The following is a 20,376-nucleotide window of genomic DNA, read 5'->3' on the forward strand; positions in this document are numbered from 1 at the left end:
CTTACTGATAATGACAATATCAGAGGAAGAACTGTCAGAGGAAAAAATGCATGTTTTACGATTTAGACGTTAAAATCTCCATTTGTCAATGTGATTTGAATTTCTCTATTTTTTGCAATATGTTATCACACACTGTAAAAGAGAGAGTATATCTATTCAGACTGAAATGAATACCCACATTCTGGAAACCAAACTAGCTTAAAGATCTCTTAATTTGAAAGCTAAAAAAAAGGGTATGTTTCAAAAGGAAAGGCAGAAGAAAGGTTCACAAACTAGACATGGTTACTCTAACATGCCGTGAATATCTATCTTCGTTCTTACTTACTTTTTCTCTTGCTGGGATCTTCTGTGTTCAAATAAAAGATTAAAAAGGATCTTGTGCCTGAATATTCCATCTGTGATATCTTACAGATATCTACAAAATTCACATGGAATCTACTTGTCTTTCCTGATTATCACAAAATATTTTTTCAAACTTTGGTAAAAGTTTTCTAAATAGTCAGAGAGGTTATACTTTCACAGAGGGTTCTATTGTGGACAGCAAAATAATGTAATAAAAGAGAGAACAGTTACATGAAAAACAATTAATTGATAGGATTTACTCTGTTGCAAGAATGTAAAAAGAGCCAACAAGCTTACCTTTGCCTTTGGTTATTAGATGAATCTCTAATACCACATACCATAGGTAAAAATTCCCCAAATGATTAAGCAAATAAATATATTTGTGATTATCATTTGCATGAGAATTTTGCATTAATTGTATCTAAAGTGATGAAACTGTTAAAATTACAGTGATTGTTAAAAATGACATACAATATAGGATGAAGTTGTTACTGTATTACCCTAGCACAATCCCCTCCCTCCCCCCATGTTTTTCACCAAATGCAGAAACATAAATGGAATTTCTAGTATTAGCTTAAGGAGCTTATTATAAGCATTAAGAGATTCAATAACTCAGGGAAAGATTTGTTCCTTAGAGCAGAGAGTGGAGTGTTTGCTCATTCAAGAAACAGGAGGGAATGGAAAAAAAAATGATAAATAGAGAAAATAAGAGATGGGGGAGGTAGTCTGTGTTTGGAGTTAGTGCCTAGAGACTAATTTCACTATTCAAAACAAGGAGAAAAAATCCAATAAAGCATGTCAGCGTGTCAGGAGAAAAATGAATATTGCAATTAGCTACAGTCCATCTTATCGTGGAGCATACTTGCTGTGACAGAGATGCTTCCAACTTTGCTATTAGAGGCTGTCACAGCTTTAGAATAAAAGACTTGATTTCAGTATGTTGGAACTAGTAATACCACTCTCATTCAATAGGTCGCTGTCTGCTTCGTGAAGGAACACAAACTAAAAAAAAAAAAAAAAAAAAAAAAAAAAAAAAGGACAAATACATTATTCTTTGGCAATCCTCTATTGTTACATCTTAAGAGGAGTTTTTCTCTTGTTTCTACAGTTGAGGAGAGCAACCAGAGTTGCATGGAAGTGTTAGCTGATGCAGTTGGCCCATCTCACCCAGAGCTCTCTCTGTGACAGTGGCTAGCAGTGGATCCTCAGGGAAGCATATAGGTACAGGACAAGCACACAGAGATATTTCCTCAGAGTATTCCAATGCTGTTTCACTTTGTGTGGAATCAAATTACAGAAAACAATAGAGGGGAAAAAGTAATAATAGCAGCAAAGCTCCTAAGTATATTCTTTCAGTCATTGCTCAAAAAGCAGTTCTTTGATGCAGGGCTGTTTTACCGACTCTCCTTTACCTTCAAATAACTGGTAGAAAATTAACCTTCTTTTGATGGGTTACTATTTAGCAGATCAACTTTTTCATCCAGGTCACATTGAGCAGTACAAGAAGGGAAATGGAGGTAGAGGATGGATAACAGGCAGGAGTGAGTAACAAAGTTAGGGGCTGCCTAGTATCCAGGTCTGAACACATTCTTTTCTTTAGTCCTAATGCTAATCCAACCTTCTTGCTTTCATTAATTGAAGTAAACCCCAAACCAATAAATGTTTTAATGGGAGGGTTACTCTGATGGTCAAAGAGTGATTTCAGAACCAGAAATGTGTCAAGGGAAGTGTGAAAGATGTATTCTCACAATTAAGAAGTTTGAGTCTTTAAAATCAGCGACCGTCTTCCTTCCAAATTGGGTAATAGAGATTTTTTTCTCTTGTGAATTATTAGTTGCATCCCTAAGAACAGTTTTAGGGAATCGGTGGGGAGAGATGGAATAGGACATCTCTTGACCCTAGTGTTTTAAACCACTTTCACAAAGCATGTATTTTTCAACTAATTCATCCTTGAGAGAGAAGGTTGATGATTCATTACATACATAGTGGAAATAGCTTTTAGTACAAGCTAACTTCTCACCTTTGCTTCTGCTCCAGAATTCAGCCACATGTGCATATTGGCATGGTAGCAAGCCACAGGTGCTGGAAGGATTCAGAGCTACATTTTGCCCTGCATGCCAGGTCCAGCACATAAAGTTATAATTAAGTTATTAAGTTACTCATTACTTTTTTTGCATGGAAGGACCCTCATCTATCTGTCTCTCTAGATTGTGTGAAGAGCTGGTTTTTAATTTTGTACTTGACAGCACATTGGAATGATTTCCCTTTAATCTCCTGCTAAGCACTGGTAAAATACCTACTCAGTGGAAAATTACCTTATCAGTACCATTAAGTAAGAACAGCAGTTGAAGAGGCCTTTATTGTATAGCCCAACCTCCAGGCTTACCTGCATTGCCAAAGACTAATAAATCCTCATTAGGAAGTTTAATATGGAATATTATACTTTCAAAACAGGATGCACTTCCTGCATCATCACACATCACAACTTGAGCTTGCTGTTTGTAATACAAAGCCTGGAAAAGGCTAAGGTGATCTTTTCAATGTTAAGAACATAGTGAGCTTTTAAGCAGTATCCAAATCAACTCAGTACAGAAGTTGACAAGGCAAGCAAGTCACATATGCAACAGTATATTGGCACAGGCTCCACACACGATACTGGGGAAAAAGAGCTGTCTAAACTGAATTCAGAGGCCAACTACTACCAAGCCTAATCAGTTGGAAACTTACTCGGAGGGCACTAATTTTGAGGATGCTCTTCTCAAGGACCTAACATATTTCTAAAGTTTTTCAGCACAGATGCCTACTTGGTAAACAGACATCCAACTGAGGGTGGTTACTCCTTCCTGTCAAGGATTACAATGGTGAAAAGGGTTTGGACCTTCCAGGGAGGGAAGTTTTTGGCATAAATCCTGCCCTGTATTGGAGGGAGGAGAGGAAGTGTTTTATACAAAGCAGCTGTATATTCAATAGGGGATATCTGGAATATTTTTCTACTCTTTTTAAGTATTATAAGGACAAGCGTAGGGAAGGCTTCACTAACATAACTGCCTTGAATTCCTTCTCAAAGTCTTCTTGCTACAATGCTGCAGCCTGACCACTTGCATGTAAATTTTAATGGAGATGATGACAGATACATGGAAGATAGTTATAGAAAAGCTTCTGATTATTGTACCAATTCTGCTGGGATAGTCTGGGAGCACTTACCTAACCAGTTCCCTCTTGGGACCATCCCCTTTGAGGGTCCTACCATGGCAGGTGTAGAGAAGGGCTCCTAACCATGTTGCCATAAAGATGGAGGACTAGTTACCCAAATCTTTTGAGATGTAATCCAAGCTGAGCTGGCACAGTATCACTGGCCAATTTGGCTAAACGGAAGTTTGAGGGTCAGTAAGAGCCATCAAGAAGAGAAAGTAGAAAGTCTAAAACCCAGCTAATTCTGCCTACATTTTGGATAGGAATAGTTTTAGGCATCACATCATCTTGTAGAAGCTCAGGGAATAAACTCTTATGAGTGCTAGTCCTTTTATGTAACCATAAAGTTGATCTTCCTGACTAGTGTACATAGTGTATGTTGTTTGTAATGATTTGACTGATTGTTATTTAATATCCAAGAAAGGTATTGATAAACAGGGAATAACTGAAGAGGCAAATGAAACTGCCATATATTGTTTAGCCTATTAGCTAAGCAATAGGCTATCATGAAGCTCCACAATTATAAAAATCAGACTACATTGATTTTAACCCAAGACTGCAGAAAACTTTTGTAAAGTCTCATTACCTGCAACAACTTTTAGCTAAAAAGTTTCACTGAGTTAAAACAATATATCTGTAAGTGCCATATGAGATTAGTCCATTTTCCCACTTGAGCAAATTGGCAGGTTATTCCTCTACTGTTTATAAAAGCATACATGCTTCGGCACTGAGCACGAAAGACACTGTTTGCTGAGTTCTCTGTATAAATAGCCAGCTTTTTCGTCGTCTTTATTGCATGTCACACCTGCTCTGTAAATGTGAAACCTCCTATGCTCTCAGGAGTGACACCTCACTAGCAGCTGCAGTTGAGCTATCCCAGCAATAGCCATCAAAGGCCAGGCTGGCACCAACCTGAAGCTTTATTTAGTGTTTATCAACTGGCTGTTAGCTGGAAGCTTAGAAATGAGAGCACAAGGGAAGCACAGGTGTAGTGGGAAGTGGAGAGCATTACTACACAACTGCATGAGGATTCAGGTGGAAGCAGTGATGGTATTAAAAAAAAATCAAATAAATATACACACCCCTTTGACTTTTCTGCAAATGCTAACAGGAAGTTATTGCAGTTCATGCTCTGCTGAAAGGGGGCTTCTCATCTTCCTGTCCTTTCCTTTGAGTATTTGCTGCTGCTTCCTTCTTACCAGCAGTAGCACAAACCTGAATCCCTAGCCACTCTGTTTGTGGGATATTCTCAGCATGCACTGTGGAAAAATCAGGTCTTATCTACAACACCTGCTCACACAACCAGAGTGTCTTGGCAGTTGCTTCAAAAATCATTTTCTTCTTATGAGATGGAGAATATCAAGCAGCTGTTTTACTTTCTTATGGCAAGGACTGATGTTAACTGAAGACAGTTGGACTAAGCCTGCTGAGAAGAAAAATTGAGGTCAGCAACTGCACAGAGGGAAAAAAAACCATTAGTGATGTGCCCCCGTTGCCTTCCATAAACCTGCAGTTTCAAAGTGTCTTGCCAGAACCTGACAATATTTCATGCTTCACAGCTGATGGAGCCAAGTCCTTGTCTTTTCCAGCCTATAAACTGTTAGGGACAGACAGATACAATTAAAAAGACTTTTCCATCAGCTTTCAAGACAGTCTGTGCAGCAAATTATTAGTTATTGTGTGATAAACACTTGGTGTAGGTTGACTTCCCCGAAGTTGCTCATCTTTCCTCCTGTTGCAGTGCAACTAGTACTTCATCCTTGCAGACCAGCAGGACTCCTTCTGTGGCCTTTCTTTGTATCAGCTCAAATGCAAGGAGGGAAGAAGCCCCTAACTCCTTGCCTCTCTCCACTACTCAGAGGGAGCAGCTTTTCCTTGCTCATCATTGCTGCTGTTATTTCCCTCCCTCCAAACAGGACTAGGACAAACCACTCTGGCTCAAACCACACTTCTAAACTTTACCCCCACAAGGTCTTGTGCAAGCTTTTATCTCCCAGTTTGTGAGTCATTGCCTGCCCATATTCTGAATAGTATTAAATCCTTGAGGCCATCCTCTTTCTGCTTCTGGGAAAATGAGGAAGGTACCAACCAAGGCTGAGAAAACGTGGCCACATGAAATGAGATCTGAGGTGAATACACAGCCACAAGGTCCAACAGCCACACAGCAATGATCTGTAATTGTGGGCAATTTGCTTGTCCTCCTTTTGAAAAGACTGCTTCACCTTTGTCCAGACTCAGGGCTCCTTGGCACACTGCCATGCAGGCTAAAGGGCACTTGCCTGCCCTGGATTACTAAGTCACTCCTGCTATTACTGTGCTCACTAATGGCTGATGATAGGGGTTCAGCCTTTACTTCCTAAAAGTACCTACCAAATATTCTCTCTCCATCTTTTTCTTTTTTTTTCTTTCTTTCTTTTTTTTTTTTTTTTACAGCAAAGCCCCATCCTCACTGATGTAGTGGAGTAACAGGCCAGTTCAGTTCAGCTGGTGAATATAATCAAGATTCCTTGAAGTTCCCTTGACAGAGGGGACATGTGTCTTCAGTTTTTAAAGTACCACTGGAAAAGCCTACATAATTCTGTTATTAAAAGAAACACCAAAAGGAGGAAAGTGGAAAAGGAGGAAGAGTTAAGAGTCCAGAAAGTTGTATAAGCTATGGAACTACTAGAAGACAATGAGGGCAAAGTAAGGAATAAAATACAGCTTTTTTCAACTGTTCTCTTGGAAAAACTTGATTCCAGTAATCCCAAACTGGCTGAGGAAGGAAGGAAGGAAGGACAGAAGCCATACAGGGAGAACAGTCAAGTCTGCCTGAGTTCGTAGGAATTGTGAATCACTCTGGAGGCCAAAATTGCTCCTACTGTTCTGTCTCCTCAGTGTGGGAAAATATCTATAGAGTATAGCTGGGTAAAAGGAAACATTAGCAGAAAATTGTTCCTGCCCACTGAGCAGTCAAGCTTTGGACTGTGAGGTATAAGCCTACTCAGATCATGAATATCACATTTCACTAAAACAGGTGGATGGAATTGGGTTGACCCAAATTATAGTACTTCCAAGTCATTTGTTTTACAAAAAGTTTATTTAAACAAAGTAAGATACATTTCACAGAAATGGTTATAAAATGCATAGCATATATAAACAATACTGTTACTTTACAGATACTAACTGATATAATCCTAAATATTGCTTTTTAAAACTAACTAGCCTGCTTTGTGAATCAGAAAGCTAAAAATCAGTTATCCCATCTCAGGCACTGTGAAAACAATAGTTTAAATATAACAAAGCAGGCATCCATTTTCTTTCATTCACTCTACTGAAACTGTTTCTATTGCTACATCACTAATTTGCCAGTTCTTATTATGTGGAAAAATCCAGTCTCTGGAGTCACAAAAACTAGATGTCCATGAGCTGGAACATGAATTGCACTTGCTCAGCCAACCAAGACTCTAGAAATGCTGACTGCAGCTCTTAGCGCTGAGTAACTTAATGGACAGAGACTGTATGAGTGGATAGAAAAACTACAGCAGCTTTTCTAAGCTGTGCAGACATGTCACACCCATACTGCTAACTACAAGCAGTTTGATTGTTAAGTTGGTGAGTCCATACATATTTCAAGTTTGAATTCAATGGAAATTGAATGCCCAGTAGCAACAGACCTCACCTTCAGCAGTGATGCAGTGCCACAGACAGTGAAATTGAGCCTATTTACAGCACCTGAGAACTGAGCACATACTGAGCACTCAGGACTCCACAGAATCAAATCCAGAGATGTCTGTTCTCTGATCTTTGGGATGCTAGGTCTGAAAGGAGTGAAAACCAAGAGCACAGCATTGATTCAGAGCCACAGTTGTGAGATACCCAGCTCATTCACGCACCACACTTCTGCATGTGATAGGTCATGACTGAAATTCTTCCCATTTACACCTGTGTGACAAAGGACAGGAAAAAAAATGCTGAGGTAAAATGCAGTCACACCAGGTTTACACTGGTGTAAGCAAGTCTAGAATCAAACAAGCTATAAAATCCATTAATTTCACACATCAACAGAGAAGGAAAAAAACTTATTTTCAAAATATATAGATATATGTAATTGCTCAAGAATAGACTGACTTTCTACATTGTGACATGAGATATACAGTAGTTTAAACTTGGCTTGGATCAAAAATAAGAAGCTTGAACTCTGGCCAGCAGAGCTCTTTTGGAACTGTTTGTCAGGAGCAGAAGACTGAGGTCTGAAGAGGTCCGAGAACATCAACATTTCATTCACCATCTTCAAGTAGTCTTTGCAAGTTGTTTTGTATCTTAGAAAAAGAGACAAAAGACAATTAGGAGGCAGGGAGTGTCATACTGCATTTTAAAAGTCAAAACATACTCTCTTCAGTACTCTCTGTATGCATTCTGTCACAGCTACTTATACCCACGGTATGCATGTTAAATGCTTTCTGCACTAGGCTCAAAGAAAGCATCTAGATACAGTGAGCCAGCAGCCTGCCCAACTGAGCAACTGAAATCAAGGTGATACAGCTTATGATCTTCTCCTGCAATCTCTTCCTATAGATCCTCCTCAGGCATGAGATAGTAATAGAAGAAAAAACTCTAGAGCTAGAAAGAAACAGAAATGGATTAAACGCCCCCCAGTATTTTAAACCTGATGAAAACTCAGTGAAAGCCTCAGACTTCAAAAATCACAACTTTTAGGTTTAAGTGCATAATTCAAGTAGTTTTACGACAGCATCAACTACATAGGCTATGACCTGTGCGCAGCAACATAGGATCTTCCAACCATGAGCAGACATGTTGCATGCACCAACTGTCAATTACTCACTTTCTCTCAGTTCTGCTGAAGGCAATGCCAGGCAGTCACATCCTCAGGATAATTTGCACAGATTGATTTACACAGCCTGTTTCTCCCCCCTCCATTCTCCTGTCCCTAAAAGCAGAGTGAAAGGGATACAGCGAGCCACATCCCATGGCACATGTGTTCTCTGCATCTCAGTAACTAGAAAGCACTGTCTACGGAAGGTTTAGTCACAGCTAATTTCAGACTTTAAAGTTATTTGAGGAGCTATTGTACTTCATGTTCAAGGATGCCATTTCTTAATTCTGTGTCATGATTTCTAGCCCATACGCACACTCTTTTCCAAGAAAAGCATTTGGGAGAAATGAGAACAGTAAGCAGCAGCTAATTTTATAAGACTCAATTAACTCTACACATACATTTCTCATTAACAAGCTACATTAGAATAAGGGAAGAAGTTCCATTAAGCCACATCCTCTTCCCCAATTTAACCCTCTACTCTGATATGGTGCATTTTAGCAACCTATGATGCCTGTCAAAAACAAACACTCAAATGCCAAAGCAGTGTCCTGCTAAGCTATGGACATGCCTAGTGCCGAGTATGCAATACAGTTGGTAAAAATCACAAGGTCACACTGAATGAGTCATTGCAACATAATCTTGTACTGAACATTTGTTAACTGGAGAGTAATTCATAGATTTTAACCCAGATCATTATAATGCTCCAGTTTATAATGCTGCAGTGGCACAGGAGGGGAGGGGGAGAGATGACAAGTTACACAAAACAAACTTTTATGTTAGCTTTACTGCCAAAGCCAGCTGCAGTCAGTTACTAGCACTTTTCACAAAGACATAAGACACAGGTAAAGTGATAGCAGTAACTTTGCTCAAAGAGCATAAGGCTGTTAGGTTTCTACCAGTTTTGCAGTACAAGGGTAGGGTCGGGCATACTGTTTAACAACCACTGATCCAGATTAGAGAGGACCAGGGTGTGGTAATAAGCAGCTACAGGTGATACCCATTTAGCTGAAATCACTAGCAGTTGATAGTGACAAGTATTTTGCAAAGACAAGCTAAGACTTATTTAAAGGTTCAATTCTTTAGACACTAATTGAGCAAAGCACATGGCTTAAGCCCCTCTAATTCAGGACAGAGAGCCACTTCTCCAGGAAATACTGAATGTTACTACCATCCAGCTGCTTTTTACTGCATCTCCCAGCAGAGACTATATAAGGGACTGTGAAACGGCTTAGCCCTGCTGCAAAAGGCTGGCTGGCTTCCCACTGAAATGAAGTAAGGTCTCCCATGAGCCATCCCGCCAGCTGAGGGCCTGACCCAGACCGCCAGAAGGCAGTAATCCCTTAAATGGCGTAGTTTGGCCAAAGATAGTATCTCGCAGTCATCTGGTGAGCATTTTTCCCCTCATATTCATATTGTTATTATTCACAGCATAGAGAGGGGTCATGTTGGCATTAATCCAGATTTCCATAGACAAGGGGTTGGTGGTGAAGGGAAGGATTCCCATTTGTTTTTTGGCAGAGTCATGAAACTTCTGCACCGCAGTAAACAGTGACATCATATAATCTTAGCTTCATGCAATTTGAGAAACTTGCTTTGGGAGAAACAGGTATTGAAAGACCTTGGCAAGCACTCAGTTTTAGAAACAGAGGCAAAAATATCCCCTGTGATTTAAGTACATAGCAATTCAAATAACTTTGTTTTTACACCACTGATCATTTTTTCATGCTTGGCCAGTGGCACCCTCTCCTCCCCAAAACTTTTGTGTATGTTTGATACACCTAAAGTGGAAAAAAGGCTTCCCACCCATTCTTGTTTTGAGTAGGTAGGCAGCTCAAGTCAGCAAGTGCATTTAATTTTGCAATTAGAGGATGACAGAGTAAAGATCAGCTATAAGGAATCACACAGCTGGCACAGCAGCATTTGTGTTACTGAAGAGAAACTGGCAGATTTCAGCCACTTTGTACGGAGAGGCTGGCTACATATGAAAGCCCTATCCTTTAAAAACAACAACAAACCACACCCACCAAGAACCCACACCCACCCACAGGAAATGTCATCAAGTAATAATGAAAAAGGTTAAGTTCAGAATCCTTAGCCTTGGTGGACCAGAATCAAGATCATGAAATGCAGTAATCACCCCTGAAGTGTCCAGTTTACTCGTACTCCTGGTCTTAAGCCTCAGCCTATCATAAAGGAAAACTTTCACACATATTGATGCTTGTACTTGGGCTAACTTATAGTGCAATAATAGTATTTCTGATAGGAAAACATGCTGCTCTTGGTATCAGATCTGGAAGTAATTTAGCACTTTTCAGCATAGCAAACTAGAAATTCTGTAAGAACCTGATTAGTGTTACAGCATTTGCCTCATATCATAAAGTTACCTTTTCCAATTTTATAAGATTAGCAGTTAACTCATCACAGAGGGCATCAGCATTAATTTGCAGATGGGATCCCAAACCTTGGCGTACTGGTTGTCTGTCAAACAAAAGAAGGAAGTAAGTGTAAGGGAAATGAAAAGAGGAAAAACACAGAACAGATATATGCAGATGGAAATACTTTGAATGCTAACACTTTGAACTGTACTTGTTTACAGAAACATATGCCTAAGTCACTCTTGACTACATTCTTTGTGAAGTCTCATTCTCCAGAAGTTTGGATGGAAAACTTTACAGCTATTTCCACTAGTAGTAAGTTGAAAAGTTGCATAAGTTCCCTGTGTCTTGTGATTTAGAGGAAACCAAAAAGCCCAACCCCTTGGCACTGTAAAAGTGCACATTAGGTCACTTTCTATCTTGTACTGTTTGGGATCAGCACAATAGAAAACAGGGAGATTCCTGTTAGTAAAAGAGTGCTTCAGAAGAGGGCCACAGTATCCTGTTAATCAAAATATGTCAGAAGTGGGAGAATAGCTTTTAACATTGCCTACTATTAGGCACGTTTACCCCTCTCTCTGCACTGTCAATAAAATATAAATGCAAGCCTGTTTCAGATAAAGAACCACTTCCTTCCTCTTCCTTGAGGTTTGTTATCAAGAGCCTAGCTCTGCCCTCTGACACACACACGCAAGTGCTGCTGCTGTCCACAGAACATAGCTAAGAGCAACTGGATCCTAAGCAGCACGGCTGTTCCTTAATGTGACCAAGAGCGCATTGTCAGAGTGACCTATTTGTCACACTGATGGATTATCAAAGAAAGTTAAACTAACAAGCAACCTTACTCAAGAACTTGCACCAAGTCTGAAGCTCTTAGTGGGCAACTGCGGCTAGCCTGGGTGCAGCTGTAGCTTGAATTTTATTTTCCTTCTCCTTTTTCAAGTGGTGCTTTTCCAGCTGGCAGGCTGTGTCACCATTCCCACTCACACTACATGTGGCTGCAGGTTTTGCAATGAGATTTACAAAGGGCTTTAAGCTGTGTTTTTCCAGGGCAGCTCAGAAAATTTCAGTTACAAGAAGCAGAGAAGAGTCAACTCAAAATTTAATCCTAAAGAAACTGGTGAGTTTTCTCAGCAGTGTCCAACTGAACTATATTCCATCCTGGGAAAAGGGTAGGAAGCTACTATAACTTACAGTGGCATCTTTTTATATGCCTCTGTACTACCCGTTTGCAGATTTCCTGTCCATATAACATGGAGGAAAAGAAGAAAAGAGCGGGGGGTAGATTCACATCTGTGACCTGGGTTCCGCCCACAGCTGCAGAATAGAACCAAAGTAGCGCTGGGAGATGTCTAAGAAAAACATCAGCAGTCCTACATTGCTCCATCCCCAAACTTTCTGGGCACTAAGAGGATCTTAGCTGTTCTCAACATGAGGTAATGACATGCCGTTACTCTAATTTATATTCAGAGCAGTCCTCACCTCCTTTTCCTGTTTGTTAGCTTTCTGCCATTTCTCTTCAAATATGCAAAGAACTTTCTTTTTTTTTTAAAAAAAATTTAAGTGAGACAGGACATCAGTTTTTAAACAAGAATGTAGGTAGCCCAAAGATTTAGAAAACATTATAAAAGCAATGTAGATGAATTAGCCTGAAGCTAATCAAGTGACATTAAGACTGAAGACAGAAGTTACATTTCACCCTCCCACACAGAATCATTGCTCGGGAAAGGACCTCATTTCGGTAGTTAACTCCATGAAGTTACAGCTATCTGAAACATGCTGAAGGCAGTCATATACCACAACATATCACACTTGTACTAAAAGCCGCAGACAGAAAGCTATTAGATGGGGCTAGCACAGATATAAGAACTACAGGGTACTGAAGTATCACAAGGGTTTCTGAAGAACATAGATGAGCATGACAGATACTAGAAAAAAGTTCTTTAAAAATAATTTTACAGAATGTATTCTTACTCCTTAACATGTGACTCAAAGGATGTCATGGAAATAAGACGTTCCTCTAGGACATTGATTTTATATCTCATGTAGAAGGTAGAAAATATCAATACACAGACACTGTAAGAGAGAAAAAGTAAGGTATGTCAGCTGAGTTTGTAGGGACGTGGGAACTTAAGATGTACCTGACAGGTTCAACAGTGAGAGCCATTTAAATTGTTATTTGTACATGTACTGTAAAGGCGTCGTTCTTAAAAACGCCTCAGGAATACAGTTCAGTGGCACTCAAGCAGCTCTGAAAGTCTCAGCTGTGTAGTACTGCTTTGTTAAGTGCCACATAGAATGAACTTGCAAGTAGTTAAACTCTAACATTCCCCCAACCAAAATTTCCTTTGCTTCTACAAGTAAAAGGCCTGTGAAGTCTGCCCTGGCATTTCTACTTCTGAAAAGTATGAAGGCCACAATCCCCCTCAGTCTCCTCTTTTTCAAGTGAAGCTTAGATGACATTAATCTCTGTAAACCTAAGAAAATCCTAATATTTTGACAATCTTGGTATTAATTGTTCACTTACAGAACTGCATAGAATATAAGTATTTGGTTCAGAGATAAAAGCTCCTGGGACTTCACTTTGTGGAAGAACCTGAAGGCTTCAGAATCACCTGTTAGGAGAAGAACAAAGTGTCATTTTAATCAAAGCAGACCAAGGCAGACAAATGGTGTTTGCAAGCATGCAACAAGGGATATAAACGAAGGGAAAGATCTTCCACAGCTAATGTGAACTGACACAACTATGTGGACTTATCTAACCCCAGCTGAAGATCTTCCCTTAATTCCTTACCATTTCGAGGAGTGTTCCTGGCTTTTCCTTCAGGTACACGTTTACTGTGTACATCTGAACGGACAGGCTTTGCCTCAGTCTTGGAAACTTTCAAGTGGGTCTGTGTCTCAATAACATGATAATCTGTCAAAAGCAATAGTTTTAATAAAGCTGAAATATGAAATCAAAGGAAACTATCAGTAACTTAAGTTAATAAAGGAGTGGGGGAACAGGAGGGTTTTAAGAGAAGCATTTCTGGACTCAATAGAAAGCAGCAGATGGTTTAGTGGTCTTAAGATTTCTGAAGAGTTTGCATAGTAGTTCCACACGATTGCAAAATAGAGGGCCTGGATTTGAAGAGGATAATGTACGGTGCATTTATATTTCCAGGCCCTTTGAAAGATGGCAACCCATGCAAACTTTGCAGGTTATCACTGAATTTGCCAGTCAGAAGGCTGTAAACAGAAACAAAAGTCATCTCTCAAGAGGACTGAATATGCTGCAGTGATGATTCCAAGCAACTTTAACGACATCAAATGGAGATATTGGATTATTACTTTAAAAAGAAAATTATAGTATAGTTCCAGTTCCTGACATTTGTTATGCAAAAGACATCTGAGTGAGACAGGACAGAAAAATCCAGTCACATTCAGTTTTGTTTACTTGGTTTGTTGTTTTGCCTTGCATATCCAGGACTGTTCTAAGGATGAAAAAGAAAAAGAATTACAAGTGATAGGTTTCCCCCACCTCATTTCTGTTAGATATTTTTAGCTGGATTTTTTTTTTTTGTGGAAAGGAAAACAGAACAGTTTGAAGTAGTTATTAGCCTTCAGGGAGCAAGACAGCAAGTTAGATAATTATTCAGAAGCGTTCATTCAGCAAGTAACATCAAAACAATTTAATTGTTGCTTCACAAACACCAACAATTAAAATTATATATAGACCAAGTAAATACCAACAACAAATGAAAGCAAATAACCCCAAATCAGAGCTAAACAAAAGACACAGGAAAAAGAAGAGTCAAGTAGGAACTAACCCAACTAAAAACTACTATTTAAGAAAGAGAGGATTGATAATGTTTCACTTAAAAGTAATGGCTACAGACAAGTTTCTAATCATACAAGTTCTTTTATAGTCAAGATAGAACCTGAAGTAATAATACGAACACATTAATATATATAAACATATTATGTGGAATAATACCATAGGATCTTGCTGCTAATGACATTCAGTATGTGCCATATAAAATAAGTTCTGCCATATTTTTGAACTCTCATATATGCAGTGTTTTTCTGTGTAACATGACGACAGATTATGTGAAGAATTTGAGGTATATAAAATTATCAGCAGTAGTGTTAAAAACATCAATTTGGACAGTATCTTCAAGTGTCTTAATGACTGAAAAGAATAAAGCAAAACAAAAATACCCAACCATATCAAAAAATTTTTCCTGATGGTCAAAACCCACCTCTGTACATCAAGTTTTTTAAATGGATCAGAAGAAGTTACACTGACTTGAACTACTTTTTAATAGTTTCTTTTGTCTTTAAAGGAGGAACACCTCTCGCATTACATCTCTGCTGGCATAGCTGATAGAGTAAAATCTTTGGGCTGGTGCGGAGCAGACAGAGCATGAATAAGCAACTGGAGGCAGTAGTGACATGAACCAGATCTGCTGCTGACAGAATGATTACTTAACTCTAGATTAAGAAGGCAGGTGTACAGTGATGGAAATCCAGCTATTGTGGCTCCAAGGAGGACATTAAAGTTGTTCTCCAAGACTGGGGTGAACTGAGATGCACCTCCACATCAGAAGGGGATTATGGAAGCAAAGTTGAGCTATGCCATTCCTGTTTTCTTGGGCCCAATGACCACTCTCACCTTGGAAGCGTTCCAGCTCCGGGGTTTGGGAGCCTGTACTGCTGGACTCCTCCATCTCTTGTCTCCGCTGCTGCACTATACCATCCAGATCAGAATAGTCTTCATTGAAATCCTGATAGGGGAAGAGTCACAAGAAAGATCAGCCCTGATCTAAATCTAAACAGCCTGATTTCCTTTGAGCTCCCTTGAGAAACTGAACCAATGATTAGAGATTTAAAACTGGCTGGCCAGGAACAAGCTCCAGTATCAAGATGCCAAGATCAAGTTAGCACAATAAGCACTTTATGACTACCAGAATTCAAGCTTAAGTCTCATCCCCTGCCTTAGTTTAGGTAAAAAGCTTAGGTACATTAGCAAGAGAAAGACCGTTAAGTTAGACTCTAGTCATCGCATGGCTATACATCTCTTTCAGTTGCCTGAACTGGATTGTAGAAGGACTGCAGCTAGAAACACTTCAAAAACCATGTTGGATTGCCATCCACAGCAGGGGAAGCAGCAACCATAAGTCAGTACAGAGCACCATGAAACCTGACTGCTAGAAATAGCATATGTGCGCACACATACTGCATCTGATCAGATCAAAATACATCTATGCTAATCACTTCCACTGCTTCCTGACATTGAAAAGCTCATGGAAGTTTTAGAAACAAGGGCATGATTTGCTCCAGTTTAGGACATAAACAGGGCTTACAATGAATGGTGCCATGCAACAAGAGAACAAACACCCAAGTCATTTACCAGGGGCAGAGTTGTAGGACGATCAGCTCTGAAACTGTTTTCAGCCGAAGAGGGATTGGGACTGTTGCCGACACTCATATCCTGAAAAAAAGTTTTAGCAATGAACACAGTTAGAAACTGCCTAACCTTTAAAAGCAGAAGAGCTGTAGTAGGAACATAATAAATCTATGTATCATCTTCACTTCCATTAGTACTTACCTCAAGATGTCTACAGATAGATTTTAATAGCTTGTAGGTGGTATCTCTGGAGAGCAAGGAGACAAACATGTACTGAAAAACAAAAGTTCCAAAACTGTTTGGGAAAAGGCACACAGTAAAAACTTCCTTTTATCTAAATAAAAGTAGTATATGGCTTTGCTGATCAAGTAACTATTTTCAAGGACTTTCATACAGCAAAGACAAACATCACTTCCTCTAAGCCTATGAGCAGAGGTTAATCACAAGGAGCATAAAAGGCACATCAGAATTTACCATGCCCTGCTGTAACACCTAGAGTGTAACCTAGTGGGGTTTTTCTTTCTTTTTTTTTTTTTTTTAAAGACTTTGTGCACTATGTTTTCCCTAACCCTTTCAAAACACAACTCACTGTACATCCTCTCCCTGGTTGTGCAATAAAAGTAGCCTGGTTCTAAAGCTGCCCTTAGGACGATCAGGTTTTCTGCTGATTGATGCAGTTACTCCTGAGTATCACTGTGAGTCACTGTATTTTGTTGCATCTATGGCATTACTGAGCAGATGAGAGACTCAAGTAAAATCCAGCATATTGTCAGAACTGCCAGCTGGGCAGGTAACTCTCCCTGCACTTGCTTTCTGGACCAGCTGCTTCAGTTCCCTCAGTGCCACCAGTCAGCAGTCTTGGAGAACAGGGAATGATGGAATATAGAGAACAGGTGGCATCCAGAGATTTCCTTTCTTATTTTCTCAGCAAGTTCTACATAGGTCTGTTTACTGTATGTCTAAAGAAAAAAAGACAGGGAGTTAGGGGAAGGAAAAAAGCCTTCTGCCTGTCAGAAGAAAGGGTGAAGAGTAAGCCCAAATTACCTCCAAAAAATCTTCCAGGATTCTCAACCTAAACAGGCACATGTGGCCAATCTTCTACTTGGATGAACTGGCAGCTGGCACCTTTAAGAAACCCTCATGACAAGTGCACATAAGTAGGGGAAAGAGGACAAAAAGGAAAAAGAAAGCAGGCAAGGTATGATAGCTTTACCCCCTTCCAGTACTTACTTTATCTGTAAGTGTTGCTATGATCAGAGCATTTGGCACAAGGAGGGCAGTTTTGGTTTTCTTTAGTAGTGTCACTGAGAGCACAGGTATACTAATCTGAAACAAGACCATCATATCTGTTAGAGTTCCAATACAAGCGTACAAGTCTGAATGCTCTTTCACAAGGAGCCCAACCTACCAACTGCAATAAGTCAGACTTTCAACACTCTTCCTTTAAAGATTTCTCTGTGTCCCTGTTCTTAGCATTCCATGTGGAGCAGGTATGGTTTCAGACTAATACTGTTTAACTGTTTTTACTTTTTTTTAATCAGATACCAATTCAAGCTTTTATTTTTTGTGCTTTGTCTTTTTGATGCCTTTGCTCTTCCAAGACTACAGGCTCAGTTCATTATGTACCTGCAGAACAAACCAGGCCTAAAGCTAGGTTTCTTTGCTTAGGAACAAAATGTTTCAGAACATATCAGACAGGTGATGCTTGCTGAACAATGAACATACAACTCTTGCTCTTCCTCACCACTTTCAGAGCCCTTAGTTTGCAGCAAGCAGCTGAGTAAACAGCTTGTCCTTCAGTATGTCAAAAGATCCAATACCCACACACCCACTGACTTATTTAAACTGATCCATGTGTCATTCCACCCTTTCTACATTTTCACTGAAAAATACTCAATTTTCCTTCTTGCTTTTTGTTTACATTCAACTCCATTAGTGGGAAAAAATTACCTGCTAAGTTTCAGAGTATTTCAATTCAGATATTCTGTATGGGTGCTTCTTATAAACCCCACATTACAAACGACTGAATTGCTGCTTTGACTTTCAATTAAAAAGCCCAGAGCTGACCGATGAGGCAAACGCAGCAGTCCAGGATACTTATGGATGGGCTATAGCTCCTGTTAGAATTCCCTCAACGTACACCACAATAACCTGAGAAATTTGGAAGCAAGATAGAAGTGCCTGAAGATTGATCAATAGGTGATCATAGCACTGAATGAAGAAAACCATGCAGGACAAAGCAGAAGGAGAACTAAAATACTCTTGGAGCAGTTTTGTAAAATTTTGTTAATTTTTGTTCAGAAGAATAAGTACAAAGTAACATCAAGTCATGAAATTATCTCATGTTGCTTCAAGTTAAAAAAAAAAAAAAAAAAAAAAAAGCATTTCTGTACATTAGTTTGGCTGCAAGATTGTCGGCCACTATTTAAGGACAGCAAGCCAAACCTCTGCTTGTCATCTACAGGCTAGAAATGTGGTATTTAGTTTTGTTAAGAAAGGGTGCTAGCACAAAAGAAAGTAAAAACAAACCCCAAAACACAAAGCTTATAATTTTGAAGGCCTGGGTCTAAGAATTTGTAAGTCTGACCACCATCACTCTACTGATTTTTTGTTTGTTTGTTTTTTTTAATATGTGAACTCATTTGTCCTGCTTAAGAGGCCAAGTCTTCTGAAAATGGGTCATTAAACAGGTCATCCGCTATACTTTCTTCTTGGACTGGATATTGTCTTGTTTCACAAAGTTCTGCAACACTTTTTTTTATAAAAACCTTTTTGGCAGGTGAGGGGGAAGGGGCAACTATGAAGTGTTTTTGACAGGAAAAACAGAACCATCATGAGTCAGAATAGAATTGGCTCCACTTCTTTTGAAGAAATTTTTCAGAAAAATCATGAATGATAATTATAATAAAAAATGCAGCTTAGAAGTTGTCTAACTGGCTCAGTTCACATCAAAGAACTTTAAATCAGAGATATTAATGGCATTCTGTTGCATGCTATTTTGATAGATAACATTACCGTAATCAAGACAAAAGAGTGCTTAAGTGGGATTAAGTACTTGCTTACTGCACTCTTACCCCGACACTAGATTGAAATGGGGAAATCACTGCAAAGTATTTTATTTCTCTGTAGCAAAAATTCTTCTGGGAAATATGGTTTACTTGTAAGTAACATGGAGAGAAACTAAAATACCTAAGATGATATTTAGCTCCAGGAAAAAGATCCCAGGCCAATACAGAACTAACTGGAGAGACAGCGCAGTCTCTCAAAGCTTATTCAGTCCTGCAGCAGAAACCTTTTATTTTCAAACAAGCAGAATTTTTTCACTGCAGACTCAGAGCTATTGACTTGCATGACTGTTTCACCCACCCCTTCCCCCCCCCCCCCCAAGCTTTTAATAACAAAAATTCTTTAGGTAGAAGAATTCACAGTGAAAGATTTATTAGAACTGTAATCCTGCTCCAACAGCACAGTTTTATGACCAAGTTCACAGGGTTTTACAAGTTCCAAGCAATAGAGCTTGTGTCATGGCAAATTTATCAATATACCTTACTGCTAAGAATGTTCTTCCTCCTGTCAATTTTGATTTCCTCTTCCCCCCATTATATTATTCTTCATTATATCCCTGATTCTCCAATGTTTTGTTGAAGTTTTGTTGATGACATTTCTAAAAATATTTGTGCTTGCTCTGTGTGGCTGAACCAAGCTCTAAAGTGAGATGCAGGGGGAAGTAAATGACCAAGTTTACTCCTTAATTTCCCCCCCACACACACACCATGTCTTTTTTAAAAATAGGGAAGTTGAACACAGATGGAATACCACTATGGCCACATTTAGAAATACTAAGCCTACCTTGGTCCTCTAATATATTTACTCTTGCACATCATATACATATATAAATACGTATATATCTGCAGAACTGGAACTCTGTTGATATTCTATAAAACACACTTTCTAGTACTATATGATTTTCTTTCTACATCATCTTTTTCCAGGTCTTTCTATTCTACTTGATAGAGTTTTGTTAGACTTTATTTGTATGTACATAGCTTAATTAGAATTTTAGAAGCTGCACCTCAGTTTGGAGCAGACCCATCTACATTTAGTTGTGCTGAACAGGAGATTACTTAGACCATAACTTCATCTATTTTAATGAAACTACTTGCCAAGATAGCTGCTATGAGTTAGAAGTGACAGTATCTGACCCTTTCTTAATTTTAGCTTCCTTATTTGTGCCATATGGCTTCCACCGACATACATGT

General features: G+C 39.2%; 1 protein-coding gene across 6 annotated transcripts in view; it reads right to left on the reverse strand.

Annotated features, from left to right (window-relative positions):
- Window positions 1-6,594: 6,594 nt before the first annotated feature.
- The window catches only part of GRAMD2B (GRAM domain containing 2B), a 44,111-nt gene continuing 30,329 nt past the window's right edge, over window positions 6,595-20,376 (reverse strand). For 5 of the 6 annotated variants that reach the window (XM_026115353.2, XM_064502508.1, XM_064502510.1 and 2 more), the window contains exons 6-15: window positions 17,348-17,443; window positions 16,319-16,390; window positions 16,121-16,201; window positions 15,383-15,494; window positions 13,523-13,645; window positions 13,256-13,343; window positions 12,703-12,804; window positions 10,738-10,831; window positions 8,360-8,464; window positions 6,595-7,835 (exon numbers count right to left, since the gene is read on the reverse strand). In XM_026115353.2, coding sequence (XP_025971138.2) covers window positions 8,366-8,464; window positions 10,738-10,831; window positions 12,703-12,804; window positions 13,256-13,343; window positions 13,523-13,645; window positions 15,383-15,494; window positions 16,121-16,201; window positions 16,319-16,390; window positions 17,348-17,443 — 867 coding nt within the window. In that variant the 3' untranslated portion in view covers window positions 6,595-7,835; window positions 8,360-8,365. The remainder of the gene's footprint in view (window positions 7,836-8,359; window positions 8,465-10,737; window positions 10,832-12,702; window positions 12,805-13,255; window positions 13,344-13,522; window positions 13,646-15,382; window positions 15,495-16,120; window positions 16,202-16,318; window positions 16,391-17,347; window positions 17,444-20,376) is intronic. The other variant, XM_026115354.2, reaches the window with a different exon arrangement.

The sequence above is a fragment of the Dromaius novaehollandiae genome, chromosome Z (assembly GCF_036370855.1).
Source record: "Dromaius novaehollandiae isolate bDroNov1 chromosome Z, bDroNov1.hap1, whole genome shotgun sequence".
Taxonomy (NCBI): domain Eukaryota; kingdom Metazoa; phylum Chordata; class Aves; order Casuariiformes; family Dromaiidae; genus Dromaius; species Dromaius novaehollandiae.